This window comes from Nyctereutes procyonoides, unplaced genomic scaffold (assembly GCF_905146905.1).
Source record: "Nyctereutes procyonoides isolate TBG_1078 unplaced genomic scaffold, NYPRO_anot_genome, whole genome shotgun sequence".
Taxonomy (NCBI): domain Eukaryota; kingdom Metazoa; phylum Chordata; class Mammalia; order Carnivora; family Canidae; genus Nyctereutes; species Nyctereutes procyonoides.
The window spans coordinates 4,945,311-4,969,596 of record NW_026575160.1 but is presented as its reverse complement, the minus strand read 5'-3'; the positions used below and the strand labels follow the sequence as shown (position 1 = coordinate 4,969,596).

The 24,286-nt window shown below is 36.1% G+C and overlaps 1 protein-coding gene across 2 annotated transcripts in view; it reads right to left on the bottom strand.

The window, feature by feature from the left end:
* The window catches only part of BZW2 (basic leucine zipper and W2 domains 2), a 61,792-nt gene that overhangs the window by 8,943 nt on the left and 28,563 nt on the right, over positions 1 to 24,286 (bottom strand). For both annotated transcript variants that reach the window (XM_055314497.1, XM_055314496.1), the window contains exons 3-9: positions 21,345 to 21,521; positions 16,573 to 16,676; positions 14,514 to 14,579; positions 11,009 to 11,144; positions 7,621 to 7,730; positions 2,735 to 2,905; positions 553 to 699 (exon numbers count right to left, since the gene is read on the bottom strand). In XM_055314497.1, the coding sequence (XP_055170472.1) occupies positions 553 to 699; positions 2,735 to 2,905; positions 7,621 to 7,730; positions 11,009 to 11,144; positions 14,514 to 14,579; positions 16,573 to 16,676; positions 21,345 to 21,521 (911 nt within the window). The remainder of the gene's footprint in view (positions 1 to 552; positions 700 to 2,734; positions 2,906 to 7,620; positions 7,731 to 11,008; positions 11,145 to 14,513; positions 14,580 to 16,572; positions 16,677 to 21,344; positions 21,522 to 24,286) is intronic.

Sequence of the window (24,286 nt, the reverse complement as noted above, 5' to 3'; positions counted from 1 at the left end):
ATTTTTGTCATGTAGAAAAACAAAAACAAAAACAAAACAATAGGCCATATTTTTCTTTAAATACTGAATATGATTATTCTGTGAATTTTCTGACATTGTGTTTATTTTTTTAAGGTTATTTATTTATTTATTTGAGAGCAAGAGACCATAAGCAGGAGGAGGGCAGAGGGAGAGGAAGAAGGAAACTCCCCACTAAATAGGAAGCCCAACACGGAGCTTGATCCCAGGACTCTGGGATCATGACCTGAGCCAAAAGCAGACGCTTAACTAACGGAGCCACCAAGGTGCCCCCGACATTGTGTTTAGTAAGAATTTACTCTTTGATATTTCATAGGCCCTTACCTCTGAGACATTTTAGATAATGGCAAATTTGAAATCAAAACAAAACAAAACAAAAAATAAAATCACAACAATAACAAAATTAAAGAAAAAAAATGGACATCTATCTTTGGCCTAAACCTGGGTGAAGTGCAGTTAGAACCCATGTGTCAAATGTAGAGTTGACAGCTGCCATAGGTCTGCAGCCACGACTGTGCCCTCTTGAGTCTGTACCTTCAGGTGCTTAAGGGCCTGCTCCGCAACCAGTTCTTCCTTCTTGTTCCATTCAACAGCATTCATTATACAGGTCCACAGAAGTCCAATCACTGCTGTCTCTGGAAGATCATTCCTCTTCATTTCTTCTTTGACGTAGAGCACCACCTACATTTCAGGGAGGAAGGGGTCAAACAGGAACAGGCAGATAGGATGTTCCCTCTCACTGTGCCTGGTCAGTAAAAGGTTTTGGGTGGATAAATATTCTGCTCAGTTCCTCTTTTCCTGGGACATATTCTCAGAGGACAAGAGGGAGGAAAAACACAATGATGTGTTCTCAAAGCAGATTTATTTTTAGTCCAAAAATTAATAGGCTCAGCTCTGGCCAGGAGCTGCTGGGTAGTAAGAAATAAGAGGGAATCTTTGTTCCTTAGGAGTTAATTCTTTTACATGCAGCAACCCCCCTTGGGTCCAGCAGAGCAGATTACGTGGGCCAATTTGATTCTCTCATGGGGTTTCAAACAAGGGGATGGAGCCGGGACTCTTTTCCTCCGATCCTCAACTCTCAACTTTAAACCCATTGATGAATGATGTCTTGGGTTTGTGCAAGTCCATTCACTATAATTTATTCCTTAATGATTACTTCTGATGACCCTGATTCCTTATGTGAATAAACTATAAAGTGCAGAGGCAATTTTTTTATATGATACATATTAATCCAACAACAGACAGGTTATTTTCTCCCTTAGAATCATGTTTAAATATGCAAATTTATCCTCCAATCAGATAGCCTGGAATAAAAGGTCTGCCTAGCTTAATCAAACTTGTTTAGAAAAGTCTTTTCCCTTTTGAAATATAATCATAAAGACAGGTGTTAGGTCCTCCAAAGTGATGAAACACCATAATCTCTATCAAGTATACTACTGCTTTTTGAATAGCACAACTCCCGCCCCGTCCCCACTCTTCAGTGAATACCATAGTTTTCTTTCCTCCTGGCTGGTGTCATAAATGGGTTAAGTGGCCTTAGAGAAGAGAGGGGACTGGGAGGTCCCAGTGCCTGAGCTGGCTGGAGGAAGCTGCCAAGATAGGTAACATCCTTGCATCCAGAAGCATCACAGTGTTATGATGTTGGTTTTGCTTTTTTTTCCCTCCATCGAAAAATCATGTTCAAGTTCTTACTTGGAGAAATGTTCCTGAATATATTACTGACCTTACTGCCGTGAGACTTAGAAATATTTTTGTCACAACACCTCCATCTGCTGGATAGCACTGGTCCAGAATTCTCCAGCCACATAAGGTGCCGGGTGGGGCTTAGAGCACAGAGTGCTAAGCACTTGGGACTTGGAAGTGAATGGCAAAAGGAAAGGACTTGATTTAATTTTGGATTATCATGTAAAAACTGTTAAAATTCAGATAGGAGGTTTTCTTCAGATGGGAGTTTTTTTTTTTAAAGATTTAATTTATTTATTCATGAGAGACACACACACAGAGAGGCAGAGACACAGGCAAAGGGAGAAGCAGGCTCCGTGCAGGAACTCGATCTCGGGATCATGCCCTGAGTCAAAGGTAGATGCTCAACTGTTGAGCCACCCAGGTGTCCCAGATGGGAAATTTTTTTAAAATTAAAAATATACAGTCATAGTTATACAAACTACCATTATAAAAAAAGGTAGTATTTACATTTACAGGGATACACAGCTATTGCGAGTATGATCAAATAAGCCACTGGCCCAACTGCTCTTTTCCCAAGATATAAATTAAAAAACCATCAAAATTTTTTGTCTTAAAATTAAAAAAAACTACATATTCATACCCAGTGATCCCTGAAATACCCAGTGTTGATTTCAAATACTAACTATATACTTAGCCATATTATATTATCTGCGATAAAATGGAAAACCCACTCTATAATGGTGTATATGGAGTGTATGGCAACTCTATTTAACAGATGAACTATTCAGCTAATCACAGTAGCCTGATAAAATAAATCACTTGCGTGGAAATGACCATCAATTTCTGGAACACGCTAGAGGATTCTGAATCAAAACTTTGCAATTAAGCTAGTTTAAATGGTATAAACAAATACATAAAATTCACAGAAGTAAACAAAGGAAGTCTCCTTCAGGAAGGTCAAGTCTGTGACACATGATGTTACTGCTCCCATTCATGTGTTTTGCAGTGATACAAGCCGATGGTTTCCTACCTCCTTTATTGGGCATTCCTGAGAAAGACGCTCCTGGAGCTCCTTCTGCAGCTCCTTCCTGGTGCCCAGGGACTGCTGGACTCGGAGGAAGTCGGAAAGCTCCTTTAGGCCTGCGTCAGTGAAGTATTTAGCAAAATGATCCACGCTCTGCCTATTAACTGGAAAGAGTTCCTGAAAGACAAAAGGACAAAGACTATTAAACAAAAAACTATTCATATTTCAGTAAGCATAAAGGACAACATTTTCATATTAAAATAGCACTCAGGCCATCTCATATTTGGAAGACCAGAACAAAGGATGATTGTCAAAAGAACAAATCTTGGGTATATTTCTTGAGCATTCGCTAAGCACCTTATATAAACTGGCTTCACTCATTGTGAACCAATATTCACTATCTCTTTCACTTTAATCAAAGTGTAGCATGTATGAATACAGAAGTAAACTTGCTAAATTAAATGCAAATAATATGATAACTTATGAGTTAAAAGGCAAAAGTCAGTTTTAATACTGCTGAGATGTCTTGAGATAACATTAGAAAAACAACATTGACTATTATCTCAAGAACCTCTATTCACATTCCGAGAAAATGCTGCTATTATTCTAATACTAGCTTGGAGCGAAAGAAAATTTTTGTCTATTAATGATGGTGGCTCTAAATTAAGTCACAGCAAGATCTAATCTAAACCAACCCTATCAACTCTTCAGTTCATTACACAATTCTGTTGGAAATTTTTAAAGAGAGCAGTATACCATGGCTGCTTGCATATTTTTACCTCATTTCCATTTTACCTTACACAGCTTGGCAGAGTCTCAGTAACACTTAGTCATGTTCTAATCCTGTGTGACTTTAACACCCAACTAAGATATTAAGACAGTTTTTAAAGCTCTCACATTTTTCAGACTGCTGCAGTCTAAAAAAATAGATCCAAACTTTCATGGTGGCTAGATTTGCATATGTATGGTCAACGGGCTATATTGCTCCAGTAAAAATCTCGGTGGAAAAATCTGTTAACAGGTTTGCCACCAGGTAGAGGGACAGAGCCAAAGCCTTCTATGACATGACTCAAATTTCAATATTCTCTATATCATCATCCCCAAACTTGTCTTGTTGAGTTCCGAGTTTCAAAATGTCAGAAGAGTTGATGGGAGCAGCTATTAAACACATATTCAGAGCAGCCCCAGTGGCTCAGTGGTTTAGCGCCTGCCTTCAGCCCAGGGTGTGATCCTGAAGACCGGGGATCAAGTCCCGCATCAGGTTCCCCACAGGGAGCCTGCTTCTCCCTCTGCCTGTGTCTCTGCCTCTCTCTCTCTCTGTCTCTCATGAATAAATAAATAAAATCTTTAAAATAAATAAATAAATAAACAAACAAACAAACAAACAAACACATATTCATGTTAAAGCAAACATTTCATATCAGACTGAAATTCTGGCACATTTGTTCTGTCATTGAAGAGGTCTTCCAAATCTGAGATGCAGGGAACTAATTTGAGCTTCTTCTATGAATCAAAATGTGATGGGCATATTCCTCATAATTATGTAAAGTAAAAATTTTTATAGAGGATGATTGAAGTCTCAACAAGGCTAAGGAGCTTGACTGAAATTATGTGGCCAGCTATATTTAAGGTCACAGCTGAGGACACCCAATTATTCTGTTACTCCACACAAATATTCAATATTCAATTTAGTAAGAATGGGACTGCAAAGCTTGATCTACCATTATGTTCAGAGCAATATATCATCAAACATATTACTGGTGGCTTATTTATGAACTATATCCATAGCCCTTATAAATGACACATAATATGCTGAAGATTATTATTCAGATTAAACCGAAGTAAAGTTGGTCTAAATCCTATCATGACATTTATTGGCTTGGAATATGGTTTGTGTTTGTTAGAAAAACCCTATCTAGGTACAAATGTCCATCAGATTAAAGTCTCCCCGCTTCTGCTCTTGCTTCTGAGTCTATTCCCAAAAGCAAAGCCAGAGTGATCCCGTTTAGACCCTAAACACAATTATACACAATTCTGCTGAGAATTTCCCAAAAGTTTTCCATCAGAATAAAAACCAAAGTTACTAGATGTTATCGGACCTGCTACATCTCTGAGCTGATCTATTCTTTCACTCTTACCAACCAGTGTCCCCCTTACTGCCCCCAACATGCCATGCCCCAAAACCTTTGCATTCTGTTCCTTTGCCTGGAGAACTCTTCCTAGAGATACCTAGATTGCTCACTCCTTACCTCCTTCAAGTCTTTACACAAATGTTACCTTATCAGAGACCTTCTCTTACCACTGAAAATCGCATCCTACTCTGACACTCCTTAGAGCTTCCCTAGTTCATTTTTTCCTCATAGCACTTTTAATTTCTTATTGAACTACATTCTTTTTTAAAGAGTTTATTTATTCATGAGACACACCAGAGAGAGGCAGAGACATAGGGAGAGGGAGAAGCACGCTCCATGCAGGGATCCTGATGTAGGACTTGATCCCAGGACCCCAGGATTCACAACCTGAGCAGTCGCTCAACCACTTAGCTACCCACGTGCTCCTGAACTACATATTTTAATGGTTGATTTAGTCTGTTGCCTTCCATCCCCTCTTTTCAGAGTTGCTATAATTTTTTTGTGCTTCCATATTACAGAAGTGGGTAACTTGAACTTTGAGATATGCTTTTTTTCCTAAAATGTACTAGTACAGTCAGAGAGAATTTTGTTGTGTTAAGGAAACAAAAAATTTCCTCTTTGATGGTGAAACTGAACCTCTAGTTTCCCCTTCATTTACTGAGTTAGCAAATAGCAAGTGGCACGGTCCACAGAGAAATACTCTGTTCTTATCAAGCTTACAGTGTTTCCTGTAGAAATGTCTACCTGTGCTTTTCATATCCAAAACATATGCCGACATGGAAACCTCGTAGGAACAGTTAAATAATATACTTTTCAAAAAGGAAAGACATTAAAAAAAATTAAGTGACTTAATAAAGTTAACCAAGCTCTGACTATTGGCATCTTTAAGGAATCATGGCTTAAGAAATAACTGAGTCTTTTGTGGCAAGTTATAATAGACTGTATATTTGTTCCCAATCATTTGCCCTCTCTCCTTTAAGTAAGTATTAAGAAAGCCCCTCCTTGCTGTGTCTGTGTGCAGAGGTGGAACAGTAGGTTACGACAGAATGAACCTTCCCACACACCCCACTTCTAGGCTTCACGAGGACTTCTTTCGGCCAGTAAGAGCTGAGCTTTTACTACACTGGAGTGATTCACTTCTATCTCCTGTGCTCCTGGTCCTTTGCCATGAGGACAGAATGGCCCACATGGGAGGTGCAGCTGCAGGCTAGGTCTCAGAATGAAAAGGTATATGGATCACAGTGGGACGTGGCCCAGATATAGCTTATCCACAGACCTAGGAACAAGAATATATTGTCTTCCCATGAAATTCCATTCAGCTTTGACACCTATCACTTATGTTTTCTCCTTCTGTATATAGGATCTACTTGAAGTCCTTGAGAAAGTAGGTTCTTTAAGGCAAGGAACTTTTCTATCCTGTTCTCTCCTGGCTCCTCAACTTCTAGGACCATGCCTGGCACAGAACAGGCACTCAAATATAGGCTGAATAAAACTTATTATTAGGGACACCTGGGTGGCTCAGCAATCTGCCTTTGGCTTAGGGCGTGATCCCAGAGTTCTAGGATAGAGTCCCATATTGGGCTCCCGACAGGGAGCCTGCTTCCTTCTCCCTCTGCCTCTCTCTGCGTCTCTCATGAATAAACAAACAAACAAACAAACAAACAAATAAATAAAACCTTTAAAAAAAAAACCACACACACAACTTATTATTAGCTCCAGAAATTAGCTAGATTCTGTATCTTTAAAATTTTCTTCTTAATCGTATTAAGACTTTAAAGACCCAAAAGGGCTATTTTAAGGTAAGCTTTAAGAGATAAGAAATTTTAAGTGATTGAAAATAAAAGCATTGGGGGACCCAGGTGGTTCAGTGGTTGAGTGCCTGCCTTCAACTCCAGTCGTGATCCCGGGGTCCTGCTGGGAGCCTGCTTCTCCCTCTATGTTTTTGCCTCTCTCTCTGTGTGTCTCTCATGAACAAATAAATAAAATCTTAAAAAAAAAAAAAAGGACAGTGAAAGCATTTATAGTTAAAATTATCCTTGGGTTTTCTGAGGGGAAGAGCCCACTTTTAGAATTACCCTACAGACAGGCAGATACCCTTGCGCACTGGAACACTTCAGAAGTGAAAAACAGGAAAGACCAGGTGAAGAGAAGATGATAAAGGTGTCTTTCAATTTTAGACTTTGTCCTAGATTTCAAAAGCAATGTCACTTGGAGAAATTTCTGTCATTTGCACATCTGTTGCTTCTAGCAGAAAGAAATTATAGTGAGCTGATAGAAATATAAGAACAAAATTTTTCTCTTGATTATTTTTTAAATACAAAGAGAAATAAAAATATAATCAAGTAATTGTGATCACAGAAGCTTAGAATCAACCACAATAAACTTATTTGCAGTTTATTGCAAATACCCAAGTATTTCCAAGGTATCTTGGTATAAACAAGGAATCCTGTTTAAACTGTTATTTTGTTAAGTTAACAATCATGTGAGATCAGTGTCATCCATCTCTAACCTAACACATAAATGTTTAATTAGGTGGGACTGATGGGACTTTATAATATTACAACTTAAAACTGGACACCTTAATTTTATCATTCCATTTATTTATAAAGATTAAGTTGGAATTAGTTTCGATCTGCCAAATATACAGAAATAAAAGGAACCACGCTCCAATTTAACATAGACCCAAGCATTTTGGTCATGGATCGACAAACCCACAACTGACACATCAAGCATACAATCCCTTGTCTAGACAACACTTACAAGCAGCCTCTTGTCTAAGTTGGCTTTTCTCAAAGAAGAGGTAACAGAGTTGGCATCTTTTTCTGCCATCCATGCTTTAAAAAGCTTGACAGCAAATGAGGCTGCAATACCTGTTTAAAAAAAAAAAAGAAAAAGAAAAAGAAAAAAAGTGAGAGTTTCATTCCTTTCATAAGCAAAACCACTTGTGATGATGGTCAAGGCCACCCTGCCCGTTAGGTTTCCTGAAATGAGTAAACTGCTCAAAGACTTGAATTGGTTGAGTACAAATGCATAGCTCTCTAGGTGCACTTCTCTTCTCTTCATTAGGCACAGTTTTATTTTCATTACTCAAGAGAGTATTTTTTATAAGAGGGAAAAAGTTAAAATATTTTTCAAAGTGGGACTCCCTAATCCCAACCTGGTATAATTGTAAATTTATTTATTTATTTTTACCTTGGTTTCAAACAGATTAAAAGCCCAGTACTTTCTAGTGCTTTTGCCTCCATTTCACTATGTGGCTCACTAATATTTTATGTGTGTAATAGTAATCCTGAGGTATAGCAAATAAAAAAATGAAATGGCAACATGTCAACTATTTTGCTGATAAATAAAACCAGTCAAAAACCATTGTTGGTGATGGCTATAAATACAGCTCTGCAAGAAAGTACATTATTTACTTTACAATTTTACTTTTTATAAAAAGCATTTGAAATACTCATGAGCTAAACTATAAAAGCATTGAGGCTGTTTCAAATTGAACTTTTTTCGGGATATTTTTAAAGAGATGACTAAAAGAGCCATGGTAATCAGAAAACCACTCGATTACATATCCATACTGACATTAAGATTTATTTCCAAATGTAAGTAATTAGATAACTAGTAGACAGTTCTCCTGTGAACACTTCAGATTTCCAAGTTAATGTTACATTTACTTAAGAGTTAAAATGTAGTTGAAATATTAAATTGATTTTTCTCAATTGAAGCTTCACTATTATTGGTCTAAGCAGCTCTATTCCCCTTTTCTTTTCCTAACAGTATTCTAACTTTGCTTAGGCCAGGTGACTTCTAGTCTAAGTCCTGGTACCACCTCCTTCTGCAATGATTAGAGACCTCATGGGTAGCTAATCTGTCCAGGGCATCTCCCTGGCAACTGCTACTGAGCCAAAACGAATCATGTGGCCTATGACAGCCAATTAGGTGAAAGCAAGATGAATTAATTATCCTATGTTGAGAATTACTCTTTCACTGAATCTGAACAAGAAAGCGTGTGCCAGCAGACATCTTACAATGACAAGGGAAATCATACTTGGAATGATGCTATTAAATGGTAGTGAGAAATAATGGGAGAAAATATCTGAGACCTGGATGACATTATTGTTCACCCTGAAGTCGAGGCGACTTCTATACTTTTTGTTACATACGAAATGTTCTTATATGTCAACAAATGTTCTTATATAGCAATTTGAGTCTTGTATTCGAAATTAGTTGCAAGTAAAAGCATCCAATTGATATATAATTTAGGCAAATGCCAACTTTATCCAGTTTTCTCCACTTGAGTAAGCAGAGGAACTAGTCAAAAAAGAAAAAAAAAATTGAAAACTATGGCTAGGACAATAGAACAGGTGCTATATGCTAGGGAATTTTATATTTGTTGACATGAATTTTTAATACTCTCAGTTCACCAAGTCAATGTAAAATTTAATATATATTTATGTCATTAAATAAAAAATTAAGATGCAGTATAATCTGTATTTCATTAAAAATAATGTTTTAAACCAGGAATGTAAATCTTGGCTTAAACCTATCACTTTGCATTAACAGTGGTTCCTATTGGAAAATCTGGGAAATTTCTCTATACTCAAGATTCTTCTGAGTGGAATAATCCTCTCTCCTTAGCTATTGTGTGCAGTTGAGAAAAAGGTGTAATTTATCAATATATTCCTATTGAAGAAGGAAAAGTTTAAGCCTCTAGCTTCTAAAGATGGTGGAGTGTCAGAAAAAATTATATGACACAAACACTATGTCATTTCGTAGCAAATGTATTTTTCTTTTCCCCCTCTTTCTCAAATTTCAATATAAAAATTTTCAAATATAAAGAAAAATTGAATAAATTGACTATAAACACTCATATACCCACTACCTAAATTTTATACCTGTTAGAATCTTATTTGCTCCATCACTGTCCATCAGTCTAATAATTTTTGATACATTTCAAGGGAAGTTGTAGGTATCACTTAGAATTTTACTACAACTAGAAAGAAAAGTATTTTTTTATGAAGCCTAGGATAATCTAATATAATTGGCATTTACTGTTTACATTTTACCTTGTTTTATTTAAGTGTAAAATGGCTCACAACATAAATAAGATGTGAAGTATCACAAATTCTCTTTAGGAAAACACTTTAAAATGTCATATTAACAACACACTAATAATCACAGAATCTGAACTGTCACAAATCTAAGCTATGTTAAGTCAAAAACTATAGAAAATCTCTAAATTAGATCACTTGATTCTAAATTTACTAATCTTTTTTCAGCTGCAAGGAAACTAGAATCCATTTCACTGTAAGCATGAACGAGGCTGGGACTTCAAAATTTATAGGAGAAAAACTAAGTTCTAAGAAGCAGATGTTTTCACAAAAGCTCTTTTATTTTTAAGAAAAAAATAACTCTTTGTTTTGTATGGCATTATAACTCGAATATCATTATCCTCCTCTAAGAGCCCACTTTTGTTTTATTCTATAACCAAGTGATTGTATATATGCTTATCAAACTCTTAGCCTTAAAATTAAAGCAAGACTTTGAGGCAACCATCTGGACGTTCTTTCTAAAACTGAGATAATGAATATCTTAAAATGTGATAAAATGAACATCTGAGCACAAGGTTTTGGGAAGTAATGGTTTAGAAGAATGGTCCTAACCAGGGAAATAACATCCTGGTGGGGGGTGGGGAGGAGTGAGCATTTGGGAACATGAAGGGGCCTTTTTTCATTATACTAGAGGTGGGTGCTACATGCTGGTATTTTGTGCCTAAGGGCAAAAAGGTTAAATTCCCACAAAGCACAATGAAGCATTTTCCCAGCAAAATATGCCAGTAGCAACTAAATTGAGAGAAATGGCTTAGACTACATCAACTTCAGGGTTATCTGACCTAGACATTAAAGTCCTACAGCCCAAATTTCAGGTTATTATTAGTTTTTATTTGTCTTTGTATGAGTGGGCATCTTCTGTCTTCCAGTTCCCTACAATAAGCACATACAATTCTTATTGTTTAAAGATAAACAGAAATTCTCTTACATGAAGGATGGCTGGGTAGCAGAACACAGTAAGAAGAGGTACTGGTATTTTTCTAACCATCCGTGGCATTACTTTTTATATCTGCCAGGTAAGAAAGCACGAGAGTAATTACCTTCTTTGACTAAGCTGTCGGTGAACAGACTGGTGAGGATGGTGGCAGGAAGGGTGCCATTGCCCAGCAGGATCCCCGACAGCATTGCCAACTTTGTCTGCTCTGTTTCGGAAAAGGCTTTAAGGAAGAGGAGAAGCTGTGGGTCAAACAAAAGAAATTATGTCTATAAAGCCAAGGACTAAAGTAGGAAAATAACAAATGGAATGTGCATGCATGGCTAGATGGCAAACAGCTAGCTGGTCATATGCAGAGCATAGTTATTATTCATTAGAAACACACACATATGCTCACTCGTAAACTGGATGCTAAGGAAAGTGATTTTCTCAGGCATGGTTCCTTTCTTCCAAGTTTACTTACTTACACATAGCTACAGATAACATCCACGGAAACAAAAAGAGACATTTGAACAGTGTAAATAGGCTACATAAAAAATTTACATTTGACTTTGTACAGGACAGAGGGTACATTTTACATAATGAGCATAGCATTTACTGATGTATATTGCTGTCCTTCACATTTTTCATTTTTGTGGGTATCCTGTGCCCCCACTAGATCTACCCATTTTATTTGGGTTTGTTAAGGCACAATAAACAAAAAACAGGAAAAAGTCAATAAGCTCTGACATCATCATAGACTTTTCTGAATTCAGAGCATATAATGTTCTTCAAAGCAAGACTGTTGAGTGAGAAAGGGGCTTCTTAAGTTCTTGATGCTCTTGTAAAAATAACAAGACTCAAACTTGGTATTTCTCGGATCATGCAGTTTTACCAGCCCTGGTGATGAGGTAACGGAGGATCTGACACAAGTTCTTAATGGAGAAAAGACTTCTGATGTGTTAGAAAGAGCAATTTTGGAGGGGTAATTGAAAAAGTAGCAACCCCAGAACGGCTAAAGGAAAACCTAAGCAAAAGCGATTATACCTCACTTCCCATTTTTAATTCTAAGAGTATTCAGTCATGTGCAACGTCCCCCTCTTTCCCCACCTAGTGCTTTGACTCTATTCCATGACTATCATAGTCCTTGAGCATGTTACCAAGATCCCCAGGGCTCAACATCACAACTGGGGCATTGCTGACTTTTTCATTACTTTGTACCAATGAAATTCCATTAACTCTGTGCAGCACGTAGAGCAATATTAATTTACCATCCCTGACAGTTATAGGATTATTACATTACAGAGCAGTTATGTGATTCTAAATGTTTATATTATGAGTAAGTGGCAGAACTGGAATCAAACTTGTCCATTTCACTCCCAGGTTATGCCTATTAAAGTCGCAAAGAGTTAAAAACAAAGTCACCTTCAAAATTTGTAAGAAAACAATGAGGGAATGAGAGCATCAATGGGTACAGCTCCAGGGAGCACCAGGAATGAGGCAGAGTAAAAGGGCTGACAAAATCATACACACCTCACATTAATCTGGCCTTTTCCTCTGATTGTAAAGATGATTAAGGTTCAAGTGGATAATGAAAGATAGTTTCCAAAATAAACTTTTAAACAGTACTTTTTAAGCACATCAATACACTTGCACTCATTAAAAATACTCATTTTAACAAAACAGTACAAAAGTTAGATCTTTTATAAAAGTAATATTCACATCGATCAATTATATTAATCAATGTTAAAATCAGATGCTGTGTGTATTCCAGAATGTTCCTTAAAAAATGGATATACCGTGAAAAATAAATCATTTTTGAAAGTATATTCATCCTATGAATGAAATAACTAAGAAAGCTTTCAAGGTGCCAATGAGCTAATAGAAGTAAAAACATGACAGGTAATACATTAGACAAAAGTAGTAAAGTGCTTATTTAAATGCTTTACATCATTTCCCCCCATTATTTCCATTTACTTATTTATTTTTTTTTAAAGATTTTTATTTACTTATTCATGAGACACAGAGAGAGAGAAAGGCAGACACAGGCTAGGGAGAAGCAGGCTCCATGCAAGGAGCCTGATGTGGAACTCAAACCCGAGAATCCAGGATCACGTCCTGAGCTAAAGGCAGGCGCTCAACCGCTGAGCCACTCAGGCATCCCCCATTTTTTAAATTTAATCAAGCATTGTTATTTTTCTAGGCACCTAGCAATGTAATGGACCACATTTTTTTCCATTTAAGTTTTTTCCTATTTAAAAAAGCTTAAATAAACAAACAAACAAATAAATAAATAAAGCAAGCAAGCTTTAGTACATGCAAGTAAGAATAAAATCTATCACCTCAGAATATAGAAATGTGATCTCCTCTCTAATCTGGCTTCCTTAGAATTAACATTATTAATTAACTGTTTGATAGGTATCCTTCCAGATTTTTAAATGCACTTATATAGGTCTAATATATTACAAATTATTTTATATATAAAAATGTATTGTTTCTACTGAATTATACGTTTGTAACAGCTAAAACTTGCCAAGGGTACCAGCTACTTTTCTGAGTACTTTGTGTGTTACCACCTATAAAAGCCTGGATCCTCATTTCACAGAAAAGTAAACTGAGGCACATAGAAACTGAGTGATTTGCTGAGAGGTTAAGCTACCAAAAGGTTGCTCTGCACCCTGTAGAATTTATCATGGATATTCTCCTTAACCAATTCAAGTGGCTACCCTTCATTGTTTGAAGAAAGATTTTACTGTCAAAATCTTCCATCATGTATGGATCCACTTTTTTTTTTTTTTTTTGGTATGGATTCACTTTGAATAGAGGGAAGTAAGTAAGTAGCAAAATAGATGTTATGGTTCCTTTATTCTCTTGGTTTATAATTCTGCAGTTATCTAAAACTGGAAACAATGATAAAGCAACATGCACATCTATAACAGGTTAATGTAGTGAGTGCTACATATAAATACACAAGATTTAGAAATTGGAAGAGGGAACATGTTGCAATTACTGAACAGAGCTCTTCCTTAATGAGGTACTATTTATTTCCATATGTACTAGAGGCTACTTACTCTATTAAACTACCTTATGTGTTATCTCATTTCTTACAGCAACCATGAGGTATGTCATATTATTGCAGCTATTTTACAGTTGAGAAACCTCAGTGAGATTGCCACTCATATATTATCTCCAAAGACATGCTTTTATCCCTTTGCTAAACTGTACTTTTGGAAATAAAATAATTTTGCTGGGTATTAGCTGTCCATATATTCTCTCATACGCTGTAACTGATTAAATCACCGTATCTAGACTCTTCCCTTGATATAATCATTTTTCTTGCATATTTGGAATCTCCAGTTTTTATTTTAAGCCCATATAGGTCAGGGATCAGATGCTATAAAATCATTTCTTGGAGCAAAGCATGCTATCTGACAGGAAACATGAATGAACAAAGTCTAAGTTAATCATGTATTTTTTCCTATAGTTATTAGCTAGTGATCTGTCATACTCATTCAACATTTATTAAAAACTTTACTATGTCCTTTACTATGCCCTGTTGCTGTAGATGCAAAATTTCCATCCCCTCCATTTAGTTACTTTAAGCAGATAAGGCATTACATTTGAATTTTTACCTTTTTCATTTCATCCTCAAATGCTTTTTCCAAATACTTATATCTCCTGATGAGTTTATTGAAGACCTAAACATACAAGAGAACCATTCAATATTAGGTAAATAATTTTAAAAGGCAATAGGTATAGAAACTCACAATAACCACAACATGGACCTCTAATAATAAGAAAAATTGTAGTTAAATTCAACCGTGTAGAATAAAAGAAATTCAGTCAAGAGTATAATAGGTAAGAAATAAAACATGACTTTGATGAAAATACAATAATGTTAAAACTGTGGGATGCAGAGATTGAAAACAACTGAATTGAATGGGGTTGCAGACAGAATCATATAAATCATGGATCTGATGGAGAGGAGAGCAGACCTCAGAGAAATTTGACTCTTGGCTGACACAAACATGTTTTTTGGCAGACAAGTAAAAATTGGTATAACATAATAGTTATAAAAGAAAAAAAAATAGTTATAAAAGATTACTGGCCCCCACAGTCTTGAGAACACTCATGCAGGGTTTGCAACTGTGTCAGTGGATTTCTGGGCTATTTTTTAAAGTGGAATGACGTTTGCTACGGACTGAATGTTTGTGTTCCTACTAAATAAACATGTTGAAGCCCTAGCCTCCAATGTGACTGTATTTGTAAGTAAGGACGTTAGGAGGTAGTGAAATGAGACCATAAGGATGGGGCGCTAATCTCATAGGGCTGATGGCCTTGTAAGAACAAGAGAGACTGTACCAGGAACTAAATTGGGTGGCACCTTGATCATGCCTCCCCAGCCTTTTGAACTGGAAATAATAAAATTCTACTGTTTAAGCCCTCCTTATTTTGTTATTGTAGCTTGAAGAAAATAATATAATGTTCTTATTTAAATAGAGATTTTATCAATATAATATTTTTCTAACTGAAAATGATTTCTGAATCTAATTCCTTTCTCTTAACATCCATATAATATACTCTCATCTAAAACAGTATATTTATTCCTTAATGTGATCAAGATGGAGTCCAAGAGTAAAAATGGCAGTGCGGTGTTGCCCTTTATGAAGAAAGGACAATGACCCAGGCCGGAAACTAGTATGCAATAAAGAAAAAGAACAAATGGCATTAAAATCCAACAAATTGGATTGGATTGGCACTGAGAGTAACAATGACTGTGAAAGAGTCAGTACAGAACAGGAACACACCAATCCTAGATTGGCTGTGTTCAATGCATGTATGTTCAGCTTTACAAGATCACATTTATCAGGCTGTTCGATTTTATAATCCCACCACTTCCTGACCTTATTATTATTATTATTATTTTTCTACCAATGTAACAAATGCAAAAAGATAGTGCATGATTTTATTTGAAGTTTCACTAATTACTAATAAGTTTGAACATGTCTTTATCTGTTTTGGGGGAGACCTGTGTTTCTTCTCCTCTGAAATGCCCATACATCTTTTCCTAATAAGGATGCTTATCCTTTTCTTACTGACTTGCAATTCTTTAGTTTAATCTGGATATGAATCCTTTACAGACTCTCTATATCACAAATACCTTCTTTCTCTTTTTTTAATAGCTACATAATAATCTATTAATATGAATTAGAAAGTTTTAACGAGTACTCTACTGGTAAGACTTCCATGTTGTTTCCACCCCATGATGCTAGTACAAGCATCACTGATTACTCCCACTGTCTGTGTCACTCTACACACATGCAAACATATCTGTAGGATGCAGTCCTAGAAATGGAACTGCTGGGTCAAAGACAATGTGTGATTTTAGTTTTAAAAGATAGTACCAAATTGCTCTCCCTAAAGGTTGTGCCAATTTATAATCCCATGAGAATTTATGCAAGCATCTAATTCTCTGTCTGTATACGTGAGAGGTAAGAAAACAAGTCTACCTTTGCGAAGTTATAATGCCCACTGCCTTATTATGAATGCAGTTGAGTATCTTTTCATATGTTTAAGAGCTAACATTCCTATTTAAAAAGTAGCCTGTAGAATTTCTGAACCTAATGTTTCCCTAACTCCTGCTCAATTGTGTCCCTTCTTATACAACAATCTCTCAATGATGGACTCTACCTGAGCATAATTTCGGATGGTTTCATGATCTTCATTTGCTGAAAACACACAGTGGTTGGTCATCTTGGTCTTGTCACCATCATCTATGCGTGTTCCTCCGGGGGCTGAAAAGGGAAAGGTGATTACTATGACAATTGCTGAAATGACAGGAGCATTTGCAGACCAGATCAATTCCTGCATATCAAGAACAATAAAAGTTGGGATCCCTGGGTGGCGCAGTGGTTTAGCGCCTGCCTTTGGCCCAGGGCGCGATCCTGGAGACCCGGGATCGAATCCCACGTCGGGCTCCCGGTGCATGGAGCCTGCTTCTCCCTCTGCCTATGTCTCTGCCCCACCCCACCGAGTGACTATAAAAAAAAAAAAAAAAAAAAAAAAAACCACAATAAAAGTAGATGTAAAAATCTAGAAGCACAGAAAAATTCATAGGATGGGGTGTCTTTGTAGATGCATATGTTGTTACATATTTGTATATGTTTCTAATACAATGTAAACTGGTTGTTCCATTTTATACTACTGCCATAGTGTGTGAGATTATTGTTCTACCAGGATACTATCACTAGAAGTCTGGACTCAGTTATTTTCAATGTAGTTCCTGATGTGTCTGACATTAGGATATGGTTCACGTTTTCCAGGCTTGATAACATTTTGCTGGACTCCAGGTCACCAACACCGAGGTTCACCAGACTTGGCTCTTGTAGCAGACCTTATGACTTTCTACTTGAATAGACTTGGAACGGTTCCCTTCTTTAACAAGGCAGTTATCCACACAGGGTTGAACAGTATATACTTTGACTCCTTGTTATTTGTATTTGATCACTTGGTAGCTATGCTAGCTAGGAAAGGGTATATTTTATTCTCTCTCATCTTTCTTCCTTATTTCCTACACAATGTCATGGAATAAGCAGACTAGAACAAAATAATGTCTTTTTCTATGACTCAACTTTGCACATTCAAAGCCTTCTCCTGTAAATTTCAATGATGGCCATTACAAACACTGGTTGATTAGAACAGAATCAACGCTAGATATTTTCATTTTCTGATTTTTTAAAAAAAGATTTTTATTTATTTGACAGAGAGACAATGAGAGAGCAGAAGCAGGGGGAACAGTAGAGGGAGGGAGAGAGAGAAGCAGGTTCCCCATGAGCAGGGAGTCCTACACCGGGCTCAGTCCCTGGACTCCGGGACCATGCTCCCAGCCGAAGGCAGCTGCCCAACCAACTAAGCCACCCAGGTGCTCCTTGTTTTCTGATTCTACATTGTAATTAGGGCAGGAAGTTTGAATAAGCCAAGTTAGACTAATGCCTTTTATACACTCAACAAATATTTGAAGAATATATATCAGCTACTTCTTTTATATAACTGCCTTGATTTAACTTGTGATTTCAGATCTTTGGATGAGAAGTGCTATACCTAGCCAATCTTTTTCATACTCCTGCATACAGTTTTTTTTTTAATTTTTATTTTTTTAAAGATTTTATTTATTTATTCATGAGACACACACACACAGAGGCAGAGACACAGGCAGAGGGAGAAGCGGGCTCCATGCAGGGAGCCCAATGTGAGACTTGATCCTGCACCTAGGCTGCCCTGCATACAGTTTTATAAGCAAATTACTTTTCAGAAAAGTCAGCTCGTTCAGAAATCTATTTTCATGCAATTAATTTATGCATGATTTAATTAGCCCTATGTAATGAATACAGCCACCTGGAACAAAATTTTATTAAGATGATAATCTAAAAACTCTGGGCTAATGACTCCTGTCTGACAGAAGTTACATAACTGAAAACTCTGATTTTGAAACTAGTCTTTTTCCTTAAGAGGAAGTTTTGTTTTCTAAAAAAAATTTTAAAAAAGATTTTATCTACTTATCTATTTGACAGAGAGAGAGCACAAGCAGGGGGAGTAGTAGGCAGGGGGAGAAGAAGAAGCAGGCTCCCCACTGAGCAGAGTACCTGATGTGAGGCTCAATCCTAGACCCTAGGATCATGACCTGAGCAGAAGGCAGATGCTTACCAACTGAGCCATCCAGGTCCCGTAAAAGATAAGTTTTAAAAACTGCATTATTTTACAAAACATGTTACACATTAATAATACTGCTATAGCTTGCATTAAATTTTTCACTCTGATTCTAGAACCAAATATTAATTGCTTTTTCTAAAATTTTGGTGGGCCTGCTGTTTTTCTCAAAATAGAAGTGAAAGAAAAAATATTTCTTGTATCTACTCTTCAAAGAATACAACTGAAAACCCATGAAGACTATTGTTTTAAGAACAATGCAGGAAGGTAAATTTTTTGTGTGGGTGTGAGGACAATTCCCATACTCAATAAGTAAACAAAGTGTTTATATAAAAAGACTATTCCTGGCTGGCTTTCTCCGTTACATCATAGGCCTCAACCTGGTAGGTATCCAGGGGTTGGACCTGCTGTGCTTTTAAGTCTTACCACATAGTTTACCCTACCTTCTTGGATATATGCATGTAGAGTGAAGAAGCAAAATTGGGGCCACAGTTATTAATTTGCTGATCATCATTATACAGATGGTGAATGAAGCTTTGAGATTATCAATGTGAAGTATACAGGTCATGTAAGGGAAAAAAGTAAACTTTTCCAGCACGACAGAAGGTCAGCACTAAGAACTGAAAATGGTGTCTATAGGATTGACTAATAGTCATGAGTGACTTTGGCAACAATCAAAACTTGCCAAAGACCATTATTTTTTTTAAAGCATTTTTTTATTATTATTTTTTTAAATAACACACACACACAGAGAGAGAGAGGCAAAGACACAGGCAGAGGGAGAAGCAGACTCCATGCAGGGAGCCAGATGTGGGACTCCCAGGGTCTCCAGGATCACGCCCTGGGCTGAAGGTGGCGCTAAACCTCTGAGCCACCAGGGCTGCCTGCAGAAGATCATTCTTGTAGAGAATTTACCAGTACATCAACCAAAGTATATCATAATTAATGAAATACAAAGCCAACCATCTCATCAGAAAATGTTCAGCTTCACCATTGATTTAAAATTTTTGAATGAAAATATCACTTACTTAATTGGCAAAAATTTTAAAACTGACAAGCTTGAGAGTACCTAATATTGCTAAAGGTATAGGTAAATTGTAGGAACACGATTTTTGATAAAATGTTAATTAGAATATTGCTTTTGAGGGCTGGTCTTCTCTCTCAGATAGGTAGACAAAGACAGAGATATCCTTCAATTCATTAATTCTTGCTAAATATATAAAGATATAATAAGAAAATATAAAGCTACGTGTATACAGATACTGATTATATTGTTGTTTACAATAAAGACAACTAGGAACAAATTAAATATGTTTCAAAATTAGTATGGTTTTGGTTCTTCTTGGAATCATCTAAAGTAACACGCATGGACATGAAAGGCAATAATATATTGTTGAATAAACAAAAAACAGCCACGCAGAGTATCATACTTCTATAATACCATCCCATTCTCAAAAATTAGCATAGGTAAAGAGATTTCAAGAAGGGAATTAATCAAGATATTAACAACTGTTATCTCTGGGTCATGGGAATTGAACACATTACATATAGATCTTATACTTGGACTTGAATTATCCAGTGGAAAGGTGAGATCTTTATTATGAATCACAGCAACAAAACTAACGTGGTATGTAGTGAAAACCAGCTATACAGATCAAAAGGGGGCCTGGGAGTAGTGGAGGCATGTACCAAAATGGAGAGATTTTTCAGAGGGAAGAGTTAAGGTATGGCTCTACTTCAAAATGGATGAAAGTATGTATCTTGTCCTAAAGTAGGCTGGCTTAAACAGTGTTTCTCAGTGAAAGGTGCTGATATCGCATAGGACAGGGCAATTTTTCATTATATTGAATATCCCTTGCATGGGAAAGTAAGTGGCATACCTACTTCCACCATCAAGTCTTTTCAGCAACCAAAACATTTCTACACATTTGCAAATATCCTCTAGGCAGTTGAAAATCACTGGCCTAGCAGATTTGACCACTTCTCGTGATTTATGATTACCACAGAAACTAATTATAAAAACTAAGTTCTAAGGAATAAATATGAGACGAATGGGTCATTATGATATCTAATCAACATTTAGGTCACTCAAATAGTATTCTAAAGCTTTCTTCTCTAATGCCTCTGCTTTATAAGATTATTTTGCTTTTAATCCATCTCTAATAATTTTTTAAACTTTTATCTTTATTTCTTTTAACTCTATATTTACAACTGTACATTTTTTAAAAACCAGATTTAAACCATATTTCTGATATTTTATTATTTATGGATTAAATGGCATTTAATGAAAAACAGAGGATTACTTGTAAATTTGTTGACACAGTTACATTTCACTACAAGAAAAAAGGATGGCTTCAAAAGAAAAGGTACTAGGTATTCGGCGGTTAAATACATATATTGGAAGGAACTAGCGGACATACACCAAGTTATACTCTACTACAGCAATTACTCTTCCTGTATCTGTTCCAGATCATTTAAGAATTAGAGATGCATGGGAACCTGGCCTTTCACTATACAACAAAGTGGCCGTGTTGTGACATCAACAAAAATAGTAATTTCTATGCCTTTCTTTACCAGTAACTGTTTCTACAAACTACTATCACCCCAAACTGTAAATTAGGTAAAAATGGTAGAGACTCCCATTTCTATTTTTTATTAACTCTCACTAATGTAAATTTATAAAGATTCTATCTTGTAAGGAAACATTTCAATGGAATTTAAAGTACTACAAGAAGAATCTATAACGCCCGGCTTACCAAGCATACTGCCAGCCACCAGGATATCGAAGAGTGTGTCTGCATAGCGGCGATAATCTAATCTTGAGCCTGTGGAATCCAGAAACTTGGCTACAGCTTCAAGGTCATCACCAGCTTCATTAAGCCCCTGGACAAGTGTATCCCTGAAGACTGTGGGTTCGAATTTCTCTTTTTCATCTAAAATGAATAAGTCACAAAATTATTCCTTTTATTTACAATCCTATTCCCAAATGCAACCATACATTTCCTTTGTTCATTGGATAGTTTGATATTATATTTGACAGTTTGATTATTTAAAACTTGGAAGACAACTAAGCTTTTCTGCTAGATTTACAGGTTTTGAAACCCCTTGTTTAAATATTTATTTGATCAAATAATTTATTTTTCTATTTAAAAGGACCAGAAGAGTATATTAACTCTAACATACAATAAAATTGATAATTGATCATTTCTTTCATACATATGATTGGCCAATGTAATCTATTAACCCTAACTATCTGAGAAAAAATAAGGTGTAACGATCAAAACTTAAAATTTTGTTTCATTTACGATAGAAGAAAATGACTCAGGAAGAAGTACCTAAGAATAAAGGAGAATACACAAATGAACAAAATAAAGATTAGGAGAGAGGAAATAAAGAGGGACATCTCTTTTTTTTATTTTATTATTTGTTATTATTATTATTACGGACATACATTAGTTTTATCAGTATATCAATTATAATCGACATATCAGTTTCAGATGTGCAGCATAATGATTCAGTAGTTGTCTATTTTGCAAAATGATTACCACAGTAAGTCTAGTTAACATCCACCACCATACATAGTTAGAATTATTTTTTCTTGTGACGAGCACTTTTAAGATCTTCCCTCTCAACAACTTTCTATTGTACCATACAGTATCATTAACTTTAGTCATCATGCTGTACATCACATCCCTGGAACTTATTTATTTCACAACTGGAAATTTGTTCCTTTTGACTACCTTCACCCATTTTGCCTGCCCCTCACTCCCTGCCTCTGGCAACCACCTGTCTGTTCTATGAGTTTAGGGTTTTTGTTTTGTTTTGAAAGATTCCACACATAAGTAAGATTATATGGTATTTGTCTCTGACTTATTTCATTTATCATAATGCCCTCAAGGACTATTCAGGTTGTCCCAAGACTTCCTTATCTTTATGGCTCAATAATATTCTATTATATATATGTATATATCACATTTTCTTTATCAATTCATCCACATTGATGGATACTTAGGCTGTTTCCATACCTTGGCTATTGTAAATAATGCTGCAATGAACATGGGGGTGACTGTATCTTTTCAAAATTACTGTTTTCATTTTCTTCAGATAAATACCCAGGAGTGGAATTACTGGATTATATGGTAGTTCTATTTTATTTTATTTTTTTAAAGATTTATTTATTATGAGAGAGAGAGAGTGTGTGTGTACATGAGAGGGGAGGGAAGGGGAAGAAAGAGGAAGAGAACATCCTCTAGCAGACCCTCTGCAGAGCAGAGTCCAATGCGGGGCTGGATCCCAGGACCCTGAGATCATGACGTGAGCTGAAATCAAGAGTTGGGCACTTAACCAACTCAGCCATCCAGGAGCCCCTTTAAATTTTTTTTGAGGAACTTTAATTCTGTTTTCCATACTGGCTATGCAACTCTACACTCTCATCAACATTTCATGAAGATTTCCTTTTCTCCACATGTAATGAACACTTATTTCTTTTTATAAGATAAGTTATTCCAGGACACTTAAATATTTAATATATACCATGAGCTATATATATATATTTATTGCTTCAGAGCAGATGTTCTCAGTCTTTTTGGTCTCATGACCCCTTGCCACCGTTAAAAAAATACTGAGGATTCCAAAGAGCTTTTTTCTGTAAGGAGGTTATTTTTATGGATACTTACTCTATAGAAATTAAAACAGAAAATTTTAAAATATTTATCAAATTAAAATAGTGTGAAGACAGGCTTTTGTTTAATCTCTTTAATGCTTGGCTTAATAGCAGACAGATGGATTCCCATATCCACGGAGTGCAATCTGTTGTGATATCACACATCATGGAGCCTCTGGGAAACCACCATAAACCATGAGTGAATGTGTGAAAGAGGCAAAAGGTATCTCACTATTATAACGAAAATAATTCTGAATTTGTAGAATCCCAGAAAAGGCTTCAGAGGATTTAGGGATATAGATACATGGAGCTTCCTACCCTCAGCAGACTCAAAGGCTTCTTGTGGAAGGTTAATTTGGAGTCAGATCTTATTTTTTATTTATATTTTCATTAATTCTTGTGCCCAATGTGGGGTTCTATCTCTTGACCCTGAGATCAAGAGTCCCATGCACTACCAACTGAACCAAGCAGGGCTCCTGGAGCCAGATCCTAAACAAAGCAAGGATCACATACTGTTGAAAACAAGTGAACATGACAAATCAGAGGTCAGAAGAGGCATAAAAAAAAAATCACTAAATTAAAGGCAAAGGTAGGATTCAATTCAAAGGACTTCACCTTCACTCCCCTTTCAGAAAATGATTTTAGATGTGGAAAGGAGGGGCAAATGATGAACCAGAAACTTCACAAAAATCCTATCATAAATACCTTTAGGGAGATAAGTGGACACTGCAACTGTTAAGAAGGAGGAGGAGGAAGAGGAAAGGAAAAATAAAATGTCAAAAAACGAAGAATCCTTTCATGAATAAAGAAGTTCTGGGAAATGGAAAGTATGATAGAAAAAGTTAAAAACTAAATACAAGAGCTGAAAGAGAAAGCTGAGAATATCTTTTAGAAACTAGAAAAAAAATCAAGAAAAAAAGACCTATTAAATAGGAGCAAAAAAGATAAGAAAAAGGGCAGACCAGTCAAATGTTCAAATAATAATAAGACATTATTTTTAAGATTTCATTTTTTTTTTTAGTAATCTCTACACCC